We start from the raw sequence: 15444 nt of genomic DNA on the forward strand, positions 1-15444 counted from the left end.
ACAGTGTGACCATCAGCAGGATCAGTGGCTCAGTGTGATGCCTGGAATATAATACAATTGCTAGGTTTTAAAGGGTCAAGCAGCCACCACTAACAGAAAAAAAAAATTCTCTTTAATTAAACACACACATCTATTTCCCACATTTTAAATTAACATATATATATATATAATGTACTTATATCCATACATATATGAATACACATACACGTATAAACACATGCACATATACATAAAATATTAATGTTTTTAACCAACACTGCGAAGTAATCATTAAAGTTCAGATAATTTTTAAGAGGAGAAAGTATCAGTTTCACATCCAGCACCACCAGTCATAAAATAAGTAAAAGAAGGCTAATAAACATTTTTAGGTTTGACAGCCAATCTACAAGCCAGTAACATACAAGTGACAGGACTCCTAAAGTATGTGAAATGAGTGATTTATTAAGGAAATGATAATCAGAAGGTCTGACTCAGTTAAAGGTCCTCCACAGCAAAGAGAAGACTCAAGTGAATGTCCAGAGCTCTAAGGCACCATGGTTTGCTAAGAGATTTGAATGCATATCTCAAAGCATAAACAAACATTCATATACACCTTTTCTGTCTACAGCATGTTGGTAGTTTTAAAAAAAAAACAAGCAAAAACAAAAAAAGAGACAGAAATTTGTACTAGTACAGGATGGTAGTAAAGTCTGCTGTTGGAGGAGTTAGTGAACCATAATGGCATAGCTGTTGTGCTTGACCTAGTGACACTGAATTCTCCATCAAGTCATAAAGTCCCAAGCCCTAATGTGCCTAATTATGCAAAATAAGCACATAACCATCTAAAAATATGAAACAACAGCCTAGGTTAAGCTGTTATTTGCTGTGAGATTGCACTTCAACAATAACAGATATTTCCTGCAGAGTCAGAGCCCCATGGGCACTAATAAGCCCTAATGAACCTCCACAAGCCTCACCAGGGGCCTCCATCTGCACCAGTGGGCCAAGAGCCCTGTTTTAGCTCAGCCCCATCAGGCTTGGCCTGACTCATGGTACATAGGGGTTCTGTCTCCAGCTCAGCCCCAGCACTGGCCAAGGGGTCTCTTTATCCAAAAGTCAAGCCTGGACTTGGTGTTCTGGTTTGACAGCCCAACCTCATCACCATCGACCTGCCCCCCGACCTGATCCAACTCTGTGGATACACTTCCTGAGACCTGCCTCCTCCCCTGAGCACTGGGGCTGAACCTGGCTCCCCTCAGGGGGGTGAGGGGCTGCCCTTGGTGAGGAAGGGTCTGCCAGCTCCGTTATTACAAATGGTTCCTTTTCTTTAGGAATTAACCTTGCTCTTGCTGCTCCCTTATACCAGCTTTAGAGGTGGCCAGAGAATTCTAATGGCTCTACTGGAGAATGTGCAAAATGCTTCTCAGATTCTGAGACAGACTCTGAAAAAACTGCATGGACTAGGGACTGAAATCAATGAACTATGTCAAAACTTGTGTGGAAAGTCTTCAATTCTTAAGGCCATGGCCTATCTAAGAATATGTGGAACCTTATACATGCAGAGAAAAAAAAATCATAGCGAAAAGCTTCGAAGCTAACTGGATATCCCTTAGTGCTTTAGGTTCTGGGAAGAGGAAAAGTTAATGGAACCACCAGCTGCCAGCTACACCTTGGAGATAAGAAATTTCTCAATGAAAAATATTTCTTCAACGAAGCTCATGGAGATCTTGCAGTTAAAATTAAAAAAAGGAAAAGACTTTTTTTGTGGTTGTAAATGTAGAAATGTGAACAAAGTCATCTTTCACAGAGGTACATGGAAATTAGAATCTAGTTAAATAGCTCTAAAATGAATGGTTACTTGTATCAGTTAAGATAGGAAAGGCAGGCTTTAGTATTTCAGCTGTCACAGATATGCAGAACTGCCTACAGAGAGGGCAATAATGGGTTACTGTGAAAATGCAAAATTCATGGTACACAGGGAAGTAACTGGTAATGATCTGGGTGAGTCTGCCTTGGGAGTGTTATTTGATATTTCCATTTGCTGTCTTGGCACAAAACCAGGACTGTGTTAGTTATTTCTGCTAGGGAAAAAAAAATAAGGCAATGCTCCATTAGAAGTCAACACAGAAAGAGGATATCCCAAGCGCAGAATAAGATGACCTTGAGAACTGGTGTTACAGAAATAGTGCTTAGCAGTAATGATACAAAGTGCCAGCTCATGCTCAGGAACTTCAGCAAACTGGTGAGACATCACTGAAAAATGACAAGTAGAAAAGGAGCTGATCCTATTAAGACAAGAACATCATTTCCATGACCCACCAGACTGATACAGCCAGGCAAAAGAAAGGTAGTCTTGGAATATATAAAGCACTGTAAGAAACACATGAAATCTCCTGGAGTGCTCAGGGAAGATGTATTTAGCTGTAATGCATACACAGAACTTACTGAGGGAAGGAGAGCAAATCTTAGACTGAAACAGGTACAACTGCTTTCTCTAAATACATCTGGTAGTCAAAAAACCAATACTGTTGATACAAATACATAAAGAAGTATGAACATATGTAAATTTTAAGTTTAGAAATCAATAGTACTCAGGAGTTCAGTTAATTTTCAAATGCCTGGAGTGATTATTTAGAATGGGTTTTCTACTAAAATGGTGCCATTCAAGTTAATAGCCAAATGTAAGTATTTCATTATGATTACCTTGTTTGAAGGATGTATGGCTAATGCATGCACAGCAGTGCCAAGCCTAGATTGGCATAAAGACTCCCTGCTTTGCAATAGATTTAATTTTTAAAAATATTGGTAAATATCTTAGAGCTAAGACAACCCAGGCATTGTATTTTAAACTGCTAGGTATGTGCACAAGAATAATAGAAATTAATTTATATTTATTGCAGAAAATACTTAGCCCTTTAAAATAGTTCCTGAAGACTAGGAATATTGTTCTCATAAGCAAGGTTTCTGCACTTGACCACCCTCCTAAAGCCAATAGCTTTAGTAATCATATTCCTCCTTGTTAAAAGCACTGGCAGCACAAAAGCCAATGCAGTTTTGGTTTTCCTCAGTAATTGCACCTTACTAAAAGCCCACATGAACACCCTCCTGAAATCACTCAGCATCTACTGCAAATAGCACCTGTGATGTATGTTGACTCAGTGATCTAAGATCACTCTGCTACTAAAATAAAAGGTCCTGCCCTTCTCTGTACAAAAGAAAGATTTTATTTCAGGAGGAAATACAAGCTGACCTGACCTGTACACGGGCTCTGAATGACTATTCAACATTAAAGAGGTGGTAGGAATGTGCCTTTTGGTGGTGGCAAAGCCCTAGGTCACCCAAGTGAGCCCTACATGCCTTAGAAAAGAAGTGACATGCACTATGTTTGATACTTTAACTACCTTCATTGAATATTTTTAGAATCTATTAGGTGAATAAACAAAGAGAAGCCTTTATTTCAAACCTATTTTTAAGTAAACACTATTTAGAAACTTAGTGAATTTTTCAGGAACATCTCTTTTTTTAAGATGAATTTTTAAAGAACTTCAACTTTATTTTGTTACCTGAGGTAGTTAGGTGTGTGTGTATATCTTTTCAGTTTGGTAAAACACTCGAGGCTGGATACTGTGAAATCCTGTTTTCTAATCAGAGTAATTGTCTTTTAAACCAGATATTAGTCACCATTGCTTATGCAAGGCCATATGAAATTTGGCAGGAAAAAAGAAGTCTTCTTTATAAGAAGAGGAGAGAGGAGCCAACGTGACTTCTAATTTTTGGACTGTTGTCTTTGCTACATACTTATCTCCCCAAGAAACACATTCAGCCTTGCCTCTTTGTTTGAGGAAAGCAGAGTTCTCTGATACTTTACTGAGGTGTTCAGCTGGTTGGTTTAAAGGAGTTTTTTTTGTTTTAATAACTATTTCCTGTCCAAAATTAATAACATTCTAGGGAGCAACCTGACTTGTGATTTAATTGTCAATAATTGAGCAGACCTTTAACAGTCTCAAAACATATTATTTTAAGTTTCTGGGGACATGATTCTGCCCTTCCTTTTTGGATGGTTAAATTCTATTTTCTCCCCACATAATAGATCATTCACCAGAGAGCTCGGTATAGGAAAAATTATTTTCAATTTTCTGCTATCCTGCATCTTTCAGCACACTGGTTTATATTTAATTTCCATTTGTTATATTTGTTATCCCACTACACAGGGATGGTAAGAGTTTTGTGAAGACTGTTCCTAAAAGTAGCAGAAACAAGACAAGACAATATTATAGTACCATAAATGAGCTAAAGGAAACCTGGTTTAGATTGCAGGGCTTTGACTCTAATTTCACCTTACACTTTTTAATGAAAATACCATATGGATATTTAGTACTGTGTTGCCACAAGTCCATCTACTCTGCTTTGCATAAGGCAGATGTAACTTTACAGAACTCTGTATTTGTGACATTAAAACTACTGCAGTGAAAGGAACCACAATGGAAGTGAATCTACAGGAAAATCATGTAGTGTGTGCTTTGTGTCCATAGAACTGAAACAAAGGCAGGGCCCTGGAGGGGTGGACAGAACCCCAGGGAATGTGACTAAGATATTCCTTATTATGGAAACTCAGTAATTGTGTTTAAGAAATATTTTAAACAAAAACTCAAAGTATCTTCAACTGCAGGTGGTGTAGAAAATACTATGATTTAGCTTTCCATTATAATGTAGTCTCTTTACTTACCTGGCACTAAGTAATCACTGCACTGTTTAAAAATCATGGAAATGCAAACACAGCTATCACAAAGAGAATTCGTAGCACAGCTCTAAAAGTCAGTAGACAAAACCCACCAATGAGAAATTCCAATTAAAATAACTGATTAAGAATTAATTCAGTTCATTGATTTACATTTTTATCCTTGCTTAGGATACTAATAGCATTTTAGAGTAATCTCAGAATGGTTTGATGTCAGTTTGTTTCTAAAGTAGCCTCTTAGTAGAGAGGAGGCTTTTTTGCTGAAAATGTCTGTGTGGGAATGCTTGTTGTTTGTATATTAATGTCTATCATCAGAGAGTAAGGAGTAGCTCCTGGATTTAATGAAGACTCCAGTGCTATTACCCAAGGGAATATTGACTAAAGAACAGCACCTTGGCTTGTTGAGTCTTATTTGCTCTGCTATACATGTCAGTCACATGGAGTGGGCCTCGAGAAACAGCAATAATTTTGTACATTGTTTTATATAAAGCCTATTCTCCCCTGTCCTAGCCCTGCACAGTGGAGGTTATTTGAAGGGCGTCTACACTGAAACCTGTTGCACTGAAATTTTTAACACTGAATTTGCATTAGACTGCTATAATCTCTATTCATGACAGTTGCATAAAAAATGCACAGTATTTCAAATTACAAAAGCCATTAACTTTTAAGAACTAGGTGCCAATGCTATAAATTGAAATTCAAAGTATTTATTTGTTCAAGCTAACACTGAAGAACAAGAGAAAAAAATCACATGTAGTATTTTAGCAACTTCTATATTATAACCAAAGACTCAGAATATTTATCTTTTCTGTCAAAAAACCTCCCATTATTTTACCTCCCTTAGTCATCCAATCTTTACAAACATAGCATTATTTCATAGAAGATGGAGCATACCTGCTGGCTACCCCTTTGTGGGGAGGTCACAGAGTGACAAACACAGGGAAGAAAGGACACTATAAATATCCTTCATTCCTAGTCTCTTTAAATACTGGAAATAATCTTAGTAAGTTTTGCTTATTTGATTTTTTTTTTCCTAGCAACACTTAATTTTTACAGATATTGGATCAAAGTGGAAAACAACATCACATCTATGAATTTCTTCATCTTTAAAAATAAATAGGCATAAAAAAATCTCCTTGAGAGAAATGTATAAATTTCTGGAAGTATTATGTTGCAGTTCATTTTCAAGTTAAGATTAATGACTTAGTAATTAAGAACTAAAGCCCTACCTACCCAATTGTTTATCTAAAGACCTTATACTCAGAGTAGGAAACATATTCCCTTGCACTTGCTGCTCTTTGACCTGGGGACATGCCAGGGAGGTGTCACCTGTTTGACAGATGGTAAATTATAATCCCATATAGATGACACGGAATAAGATGGAGCAGAACATATTGAGCTATTTCATATTCTTACTTTACCTATGATAAAGGCCTATCATAAAGCTTCATCAGACCACAAGGGAGAATGACTATTCATGCCAAATTTCCACAGAAATAAACAAAAATGAGTGCTATCAAGGCATATCCTTTACCATCTGAGATGCTTTAGACAAGCTGCTTTAAACTCTCACATACTGGATTCTTTTTTGTTGATTTGTTGCTTTGTGTATATGCTATTTTCTCTATTTGTTCACCATTACAGGAAAAAACAACAACCTGGCAGCCTCTCATATTGAGTACTTAGTGTTAACCCAAACACGAGCCCCACAAAGATCTGACTTGTAGAAGAGAAGAAAATAAACTTTACATGCATAAAAGAACAATGGTTGAATTCCAGCTTCTCATTAAAATCTTAAATACCTTATAAACACTATATATAAACAAGCATCAAAAAAACCCCCAAAACCAACCAAACCTGATTTGAGGTTGTTTCTACCTGGTGTCTATTAGCACCCCATGGGACCAGTAACAACCATCTGTCCTATAATGATGTTTGAACTAAGTATGACAATAATGGGCAATACAAACATCATTAAACACCATTTAAACACCATTAATAGGTATTTTTGCAAAAATTATTCAATCAGTAAAGTATCTAATATGGAAGTAATATGGAAATTTTAAAAAATAATCATCAATTGCACCCACTTAAATAAAAATTCCAAGCTAATCTGGGAGTATTTCATTTATTTGAGATAACTCCATAAAATGGAAACAGAACATTTCCACAGTGTAAAAAGCCCATATTGGTTTTATAGAATAAATCATGGGGTTTTGAACAATAAGATCAGTTAGAAAATGTGGAAATAGTTCATAGGTATCATATTTTTTCAACAAAAATGTTCTTCAAAGTACTTGGGGTAGGTGGGGAACTAGTACATGCCTGAAGAATTGAAATGTAGCTCTGCTCTCAGTGAGGTCTGTGAAAATAGAATCAATGACATGCAAACATGTCATTACAAGGTCCTCTAGACCAGGGCTTCTCCTTTTACAAAGAAAACCTTTTTTTCCTTCTAAATGTCAATCTGCCAATTTACCTTTAAGCACAACAGCCAAACTGATTTTTTCCTTCTCAATCATTCAGGTTAAAAATTACAGTTATGAAGGTCAAGTTAGTCCTGAACGGCATCTGCATAATGTGGTTACATCCAATTGGTTTGTCCCTAATCCAGCCCTCATTTTCATCTTAATTCCTTGTAATTAGTGGCATATCTATCTTCCTAGCACATTGCCAGTTGGGGTTTTCTCCTTTTCAGACAGAGTGTGGATCCTTATAACCTTTTTAGAAAATCAGTTCCTCCTGAAATGTCTCAATATGAAGACAGTAATCAGCATAGAAAATGCCTTTCACTCCCACTGCCAGGTGAGTGTGTCCTGACTCATAAATGCTCCTGAAAGCCAATTTTGTACCTGGAACAAGATAATCTGAACAACTCTGGCTCACATGGGAAAAGTACCTTCTCATGGTGGCTTCAAGAGTTTTATTTTAAGGAATAGTAAGATAAAGGCAAATCATCAGCATTTTTTTCACTTTCCAGTATGCTCAGACTGAATTATAAGGTAGCTTATTAGAAAAGAAATTTGTCTTACTCCCTTTTTCTAGTCTGTTCTTTGTTCTGACTAGAGAAGAAACACGAAAAATGTAAACAACCATAGGATTATTATCCACTTTGTTGGAATGGAGCATAAGAAATAGCAAGTTTTACATACAACTGTAATAAGCACCCCACTTTCCTTACTGTGAGGGGGAGGAAAAAAAAACAAAGAAAAGAAATTTAAACAACAAAAAAAATGAAAATAGATAAGCTATTAAATCTTACCTTGCCAGCCTGGTTTGCACACTGGTTTGACATTAACTCGTACTAAGACATCTTCTGTTGCATGTTTTTGCCCACAGTCAAAAGCTGTTACCATTATCTCGTACTGGTGCTGTTTATCATAGCTGAGTTTCTCGGTGTTCCTGATGTTACCTACAGATTCAATGCAAGAAAACATTCAGAGATTCATTCTTGGCTAAGCATACACAGACTGTAACATTTGGGTCCTGGTTAATCAAGTCCTTTGTGACTTCAAACTCTCTGAAGCACATGGGACATCCACAGGCAGGACAGTTAAGAGGAATAGGAAGTATTTTCTTTCAATCAGTCAGAAAAATAAAGAAGTTCTTAGGTAAATATAAGGTGCTGGGGATATAATGTGGGCATGAATATATTAGAAAACATGTGCTCAATAACACTTTCTAAAGTAAGACAGTAAGACTAATTAGCAGTCACATCTTGAAATGTAAAGTATGAGTAAGTGCACCCTCCTCTTCCACATTGTCACAGAATACATTGCTTTAACACGTCAGCCACATTCCTGAGATCCACTGCTGAGCATCTGCCCAGCCTAAGGATCTTCCTGTTTTTCCAAAATATATTACCCTTCGGGTGAGAGACATTTTTAGCCCTTTAACTCCTTTCCCTGGGTTTTAAAAATAGAAAGAGCCCCAGAATCACCCTCTGCATTAGAGTGTTAGCAGTATTTGATACAAGAGCACAGTTATCACATGAAAATAAAACTCAGACACAACAGAGATTATCTGCTGAACCTGACACACATATAAAGGTGACAAATTACCTGTTTCAGGAACAAAGACATTGGAACTTTCAGAAAGCAAGGGAAAGATCTTAGAGTAGTTCCTGCAGCACTGGAAGAGTACTGTGCAGAGTGTATGTTTTTGCTGTTAACAAGTTCAGCATTCTAATTCTGTCCATTTGCCCTGAAATTTACTTCTTATACAAGCTGAAACTTCAGCCTGTGTAATCTGTTTCACACTTTTGCTCAGGGTTGTTTGTTACATCACCTCTTTGAGGATTTTTGTTCTAGAATTCAAGAAACAAACTTACACTGGATCAATGCTACACATAATAACTGCTTACAAGCAAGGATCAGCAAAATCAAGTTGTTTGGGCAAAATTTGAAATGGGAGCCCTCAAATCCTAGAGTTTAGTCAAATACAGTGAACTGATTCCCACAGGTGCTGGTCAAAGTATCTGCTGTTAGGCATGCAACATTAGGCATTGTTTGCAGGTTTGGGGTTTGTTTTCTTTTTTTTTTCTTTTCATTCAAATGAATGAAAGACAGGAGAAAGCAAATAAATGCAAATGCTTTAAAAAAGTCTTTCACTAAACCTCCATTAGTTTGACAAGACTATTAGCAGGTGTCTCTGTCACTGATACACACTCCTTATCTTGTCAGAGCCCACCACTTTTCTTTCTACTACTACTACATTAAAGCCAACTTTATTAGTTTAATTGAAACTGTCATGCCAGGCCTGAAGGAAGGCTTCTTTTGCATTTATCATCATCTTCAGGTTCAAAATCTGTAGTCTAAACAAACCCTCACTTACATCTGCAGTTAAAATCAGGCCTAATACCCCATTTGCTGTTGGCTTTGAGTCTCCCTCCCTTTCAGAACAAGCACAGAAGAGGATAAGCCCTCTTATTACTTTTGTGTCTCAAGTGGAGAAACAGAAGACCTGCTGAAGGCTAATATGGAAACAGCTCTGTGTCCTACAGCTTCTGTGGTTCTGTCTCTGGGGTACACTTCATCTCACCAGGCATGTTTAGTTCTGCCATGTAGACTCCTCTTCCCTCCACAAAAGCAACTGCAATTACAATACCAACCACCTCATTGTTTTTGAATTAGCAATTGGCAAAACAATTTAATCTACCTGTTTTACGATCTTGAGTTGCTTGATTAGTAGCTGCCTAAGAGCATTTAATGAAAAGCTGCCACTATGTATACTTAATTACTGATTTGATATCTGCTCAGCTGTTCTTTCCTTTCTGCATTATATTATTTCTTGCGTGAATCTTTATATTTCTCTATTTGCTTCTCTTTGGTATTATTTTAGTCCATAATCAGCAAAGAGAATTCTCAATAAACCCAAATTGCCTGAACCTACATGAGCAGACTGCTAGAACTTGTGTGGCACATTAACTGTCCTGTAAGATTTATAAATCGTTACAACATATTTACATTTCACTAAATCTCTCCTCCAAGATTTGTATTCCATTGTGGTCTTTTAAGATTTGGACTACAAAGATCCTCCCTATTATGTGTTATTCTGGAAGGTCATTTGGATGTCTTGCAGATGTTACCCAATAGTTTATTGATTTCCTAATAATTTTTTTGTTACCTCTGATCTTTTATGATTGTTTGGTTTTTAACAATTTAATCAGTATGATTAAAAAGTAGACACAGAAGGGAAGCACTATAAATACAGACTAATTAAGGTTTTAGAGCCGATAGTCTGAAAGTTTCTATTTACATGTCACCCAGAGACAAATAGGGAATTTAATGTTAAAAAGAGAAAAATGTAATGGGATAAGTAAGTATATTTCTACACAGTTCACAATTAGGTCATAAAATATTCTTTTTTTCCACTCTTCCTAAATATCTGCCTTTTCCTGGAAATACCCAGAGGTATAACAGATTAAAAATCCAAAACCCAGATAAATGACTACAAGAATAAAACAAATCCTGCCTGAGGATACAGACATTTACAGCTCTGTTTCTTCAAGGTCAGTTTTGGGGATAGGTTGATACAGACCTCTTTTATGGCTGTCTTTCACCTTACTTTGGAGCAGTCACAAGAATGGGGAAAGATTTGGCTCATTTACTATGGCAATTCCCGCTTAAATTCCACATTTACTTCCTGTGTGCATAAAAAGTATAAAACTGAATCTCCTAACTCTTACAAGAGCTGAGGGATAGTGTTACATGAGTGGTCTGACTCGAGCCTGCTCACAGGATTGTCAGGTCAACATTTCCACGGGCCAAGAGCCACCAGGAGCTCTATTTGACCATAAATCCACTGAAGGATTAGAATTTCCTCTTGTCAAAGAGGTTAATTTTTCAACGAAATTGGAAAGAGTCTGTGGTTTAACAGAAAAATTAATAGCAGATGCTTAGCTTTAAAGTTTCACTACTTTTCTGACCACATGAAGTTTACACAGCTCCTACCACAGGTCTCAGTGCTGTAAAGGATGACCTTGTGAGGTCCAGTTCACCTCTGTTCTCTAAGATATGTAACCTGATAGAACCTGTACTGACTGGACAGATAAGCCAGTATCTCATCCTCACATTGAACAGTCTGAACACATATTTGTGAAGTGCTTCCCAGTGGTGGGTGGCAAATAATAGTTACCCCATTTTAGAGATGAGAGTAGGTTGCAGCTGTGGCAGAATTTGTATCTATACCTGAGTTCTCTGATCATCTGACCATGATCCCTGATAAAAAAAATGCACAAGATGCATAGAAATGTTGTTACCTGGCATTACAACAGATCTGAATTGTGGTTTAATTTTTCTGTCACCTGAAAAAAGCCTACACAAAGTTGAGAGAATAACTGACATGATGATTGGGACTCTCTGCCAAGAAGAAAACTACACCAACCTGCATGCAATAGTACTTTAAAACATATTATAACTTATACCTTTAGGCCCAGTTCTTTGCATAGCAAAGCATAAATTTGTCCTCTGCCTTTACATGATTGTATTTTATGCCTAAGAGCTCATTACCCTCCAAGTTAGGCTCATCATATACAAGAGTCAATTTTATTAGTGCTATGGTTTCATAACACAATGTAATTTTATTCACAAGGAAATCACATACCAAGGGCCAGAGTTGCCAAATGCAAATGGGAAGCTTTATATTATGTGCCTTTTGATGCCTAACTTACTAAGGTTTAGGATGTGTAATATAAATTTTCAAGACAATGAAATGCTCCATGCATGGAAGTAGATACAAAAAATAAGTTCTGTCTAAAAAGACAATTACCTGCCAAAATAAAAAGAGCTGATGGAATAGTATGTTCATCGTTCTACAGACCTGTGTTTTTGGTTCATTTCATATGTTGGTGGTGAAAAAATCCACCATTTGGGACAGACAATGGCATGTTTTCCTCACCACCACCCACCACACCCACCTCATCCCTTCTTTTTGAGCCCCCTGCAATATTTAGGTTTGATTGTAGGCATCTGGGTATACTCTGGCTGGGCAATGAAATTCCACACTTACATTACTAAAAAGCAGAAAAAATTATAACCTGCAGAAGACACAAGAACCCAGATTTGTAGTTCACAATGGGTAAAAAAAAACTATTAACAAGAATCCTAATTCGCACAGTATTAGCAGGCAGCCCCAGGCATTTCATACACCTATTTTAGCCATCCTGTAGGGGGAAAAAATGGGCACATTGCCAAAGAATTTGCACCAGAGAAAGTTTATATCAGCTGCCACAGAGAGACATTCTCAGCAGTGAAATGTGTTGGAACCAAGCAACGTATTTCTGTCACAAAATAAAAGTGTAACCATCTATTCTAACTCTGTCTCTAATCCCAGTAGGTTTAAGCAATTACCATTATCTTAAAAATTTGCAAATTAGACTGCAATTACTGTTGGTTGTGGCAGCACTGTTCTTTTAGTGAACAAATAGATCAAAAAATATTAATTGAATTCATGGCCAAGAAACTGCAAGTATTACAACCTTACACCAATTATTCACTGTAGGCTTTAAAGTCATGTTTAAATCAATGATTTTCTCATTGCCTTTGCTGAAAAGCAGGTCCCAGGCACGAGGACAAAGATGTAACCAAGGATTCCTGACATTTCACATGCTTTTGATCATGCCTCTGACTGTAAAAAACCCATGATCACTCCTGAGGCAGCTGCACTGTGTGATAGGAGCTGAAAAAGCACAAGCAGTAGAAATACCTACTCTGTATCCTGCTAATTTTAGTGTATTATTTATCCATGATATCTGTCACAAATCTGGTATGAAATGATGAAACTTGTGTAAGTACCCAGCCCCACAGGAGGCAAATCCCACGGAGCTCTGGAAAAATAATAGTTTCAAACAGAAACATGGAGAACTTCCTTATATGACAAAATGGGAAATCTCACAGGTAGAAAAAAGTCCACAGAGAGGAAAAGCTTCTAGGCAATTGCTCATTTCCAAATGCCCCCTTCCTGTAAAAAATCCTTTGTGCAATTCTCTGGCAAAAGATTACTGTGCCAGATGACCTCATTTACTCAAACACAAACATACTCATCATGATTATACCTCCTATATCGTATACTTGCCTCCCAGTGTATAATAACATTTTCCCCAATGTCATTACAATTTATTGATGCCAACAGGTTATTACCTTGTGATGCTCAGCTGCTCATTGTGCAAGAACTGCACAAATAGAGATGAATAATTTTTGAACAGGGTAAAGAGCTTTTATAAAAAATCCCAACATTAAAATGTCTGCTCAGAGAAAAAAGGAGCTCCATGCATGCTTTCAATTTCCAATTTGGCCAAAAATCAGATTTAACTTCCAAACAGTGCTCTTTGCTTACATACAACATGGATTAAATGCTTCTGCTAGGGAAGATAAATCAGAGCACTGGTAGGTATGCACACAGGTTGCTTGTTCCCAGGAAACTATTTTGTGTTGTCTGAAGCAAGTGGAGAATGGAAGATGTTCCACACACTTTTTATGGAACCCAGCCACCACTCCCAAACACAGTGTCATGTTCTGTGCTGCTCCCTGGTGAGAAGTTGGCTGGGGAAAGGAGGAAGCTGACATAGAGGGCCATCAAGCTCAAAAACTGCTGCATGTGGAAAACTTTATATGGTTTATTATTTTCTATATAATACTACATATATTACAAAAACAACTAAAACCAAAACCCACGAAAAATGATACTAATTCTGCAAAGCACATTTTCTTCCATACTGCAGAATAATGGACCTGCTTCAGGAAGCCCCACAAATTGGCACATCTGTGGACCCACAACCCTAAAATTTTAACAATCAATAAATGCATCTCGAATATTGTCAATTCTATATTCAGGGTCTGCTCCAGAAAGCTCAGAGGAATGGGGCTAGCTAGAATCCAGTGAATAAACCCTGTCAGGTAGGACTACATGCTGCATTAGGAAATGCCATCACTTGGATGAGAAACTGGATCTGAGACAATTAAGAGGATGGACTGAGTGACAGAGGAATGTACTGCTCGTCTAAAACAGGTGGTTTAATTTCCACAGTAAATTTCTGTGCTGTTTTCTGCCCAAATCTTACCTAAAAGGGCTGGAATTTCCCAGCGTAACAATTCCTTCATTCTCAGTGATGAGTAGAGGATTACTCTCCTGAGTTGACACTCAAGCCAGGTTCCCAGGTAGTATCAACAGGTAATTATACTACCTACAGAAATTGTTGCTCTCTGTCCCAGAACTAAGGACTGTTCACTCTCCACACTCACCATTCCTGTCGATGGCAAAGGGAACATCTGTTGTGACAATCTCATAGTTGCAGATCTGGCTGTACTGGGGGGAACAGTCCTCATCTATGGCCTCCACCTGCAGGATGCTGTCATAGATCTTCCCCTCTGTCACAGTGGCCTTGTACACGCTCTCCTTGAATGCTGGTGAAAACTCATTGACATCCTTTACCTGGATGTGGACTACTGCCCTAGAATAAGCAAATAAGACATCAAAGAGAAAAATTAATTTATCGTGGCACCTCACTAACAGTTTCTTTTGAAAACACTTGAAAAGACTAACAAAACATATCTAGAAAACTCTGTAAGTACCTATTAAAATGAGATATAACTGAATTTCTATGTTTAATTTACTCAATTTGGTATCTTAATGTGGCACTAAGTAAAAGTCTATTGCCACTGCTTGTAGGGAGAGGACTTCATGGTGCTCTCTATTAAAATCACTCTGTCTCTTAAAATGAAGTCAATGATACCATTGCAGTGTAAAATGAGCAAAGAGAGAGGAAGAAAATTACAGTAGTCTTGCATATTCACTGCCTAAAAATGGCCAGTTTATGAACATTTTTCCTATTAAATAAGGCTTCTTCTGCTGATTATAATTATCTAATCCTTTAATTAGTTACAACACTGTACATGTAACCCATTGAGGTCTTTAGTATTTAATGAGTAAACTCTAAAGGCCTTGCTTTGAAAAAATTTGCTCTCTGGTTTGATAGGCAGAGTAACAGAGGGACAGAGAAATGAAAGGACTTTCAAGATCAGTGGCAGAGCCATTAGTGTAGCTAATGTGGGGTGTAGCTTAGTGTGGGGTTTACTGTAAAAAACATTACAAGAAAGGGTAACAAAGTCTGGTGTTGATGGGCCACATTTCAGTTAGTTGAGATTAGACCCAAATTTTCCACAAGTGGAATGTACCACCTTTTACTGACATGAGAGAGGGAAACATGATAAAACTTAATACTATGAAGC

At 37.3% G+C, this 15444-nt stretch overlaps 1 protein-coding gene across 1 annotated transcript in view; it reads right to left on the reverse strand.

The window, feature by feature from the left end:
• Nucleotides 1-15444, reverse strand: part of CLSTN2 (calsyntenin 2) — a 338323-nt gene that overhangs the window by 69090 nt on the left and 253789 nt on the right. Inside the window, exons 4-5 of the mRNA XM_051782235.1 lie at nt 14458-14666; nt 7980-8129 (exon numbers count right to left, since the gene is read on the reverse strand). Of these exons, the coding sequence (XP_051638195.1) occupies nt 7980-8129; nt 14458-14666 (359 nt within the window). The remainder of the gene's footprint in view (nt 1-7979; nt 8130-14457; nt 14667-15444) is intronic.

The sequence above is a fragment of the Manacus candei genome, unplaced genomic scaffold (genome assembly GCF_025592945.1).
Source record: "Manacus candei isolate 608988 ecotype Guabito, Panama unplaced genomic scaffold, ASM2559294v1 h1tg000015l, whole genome shotgun sequence".
Taxonomy (NCBI): Eukaryota; Metazoa; Chordata; class Aves; order Passeriformes; family Pipridae; genus Manacus; species Manacus candei.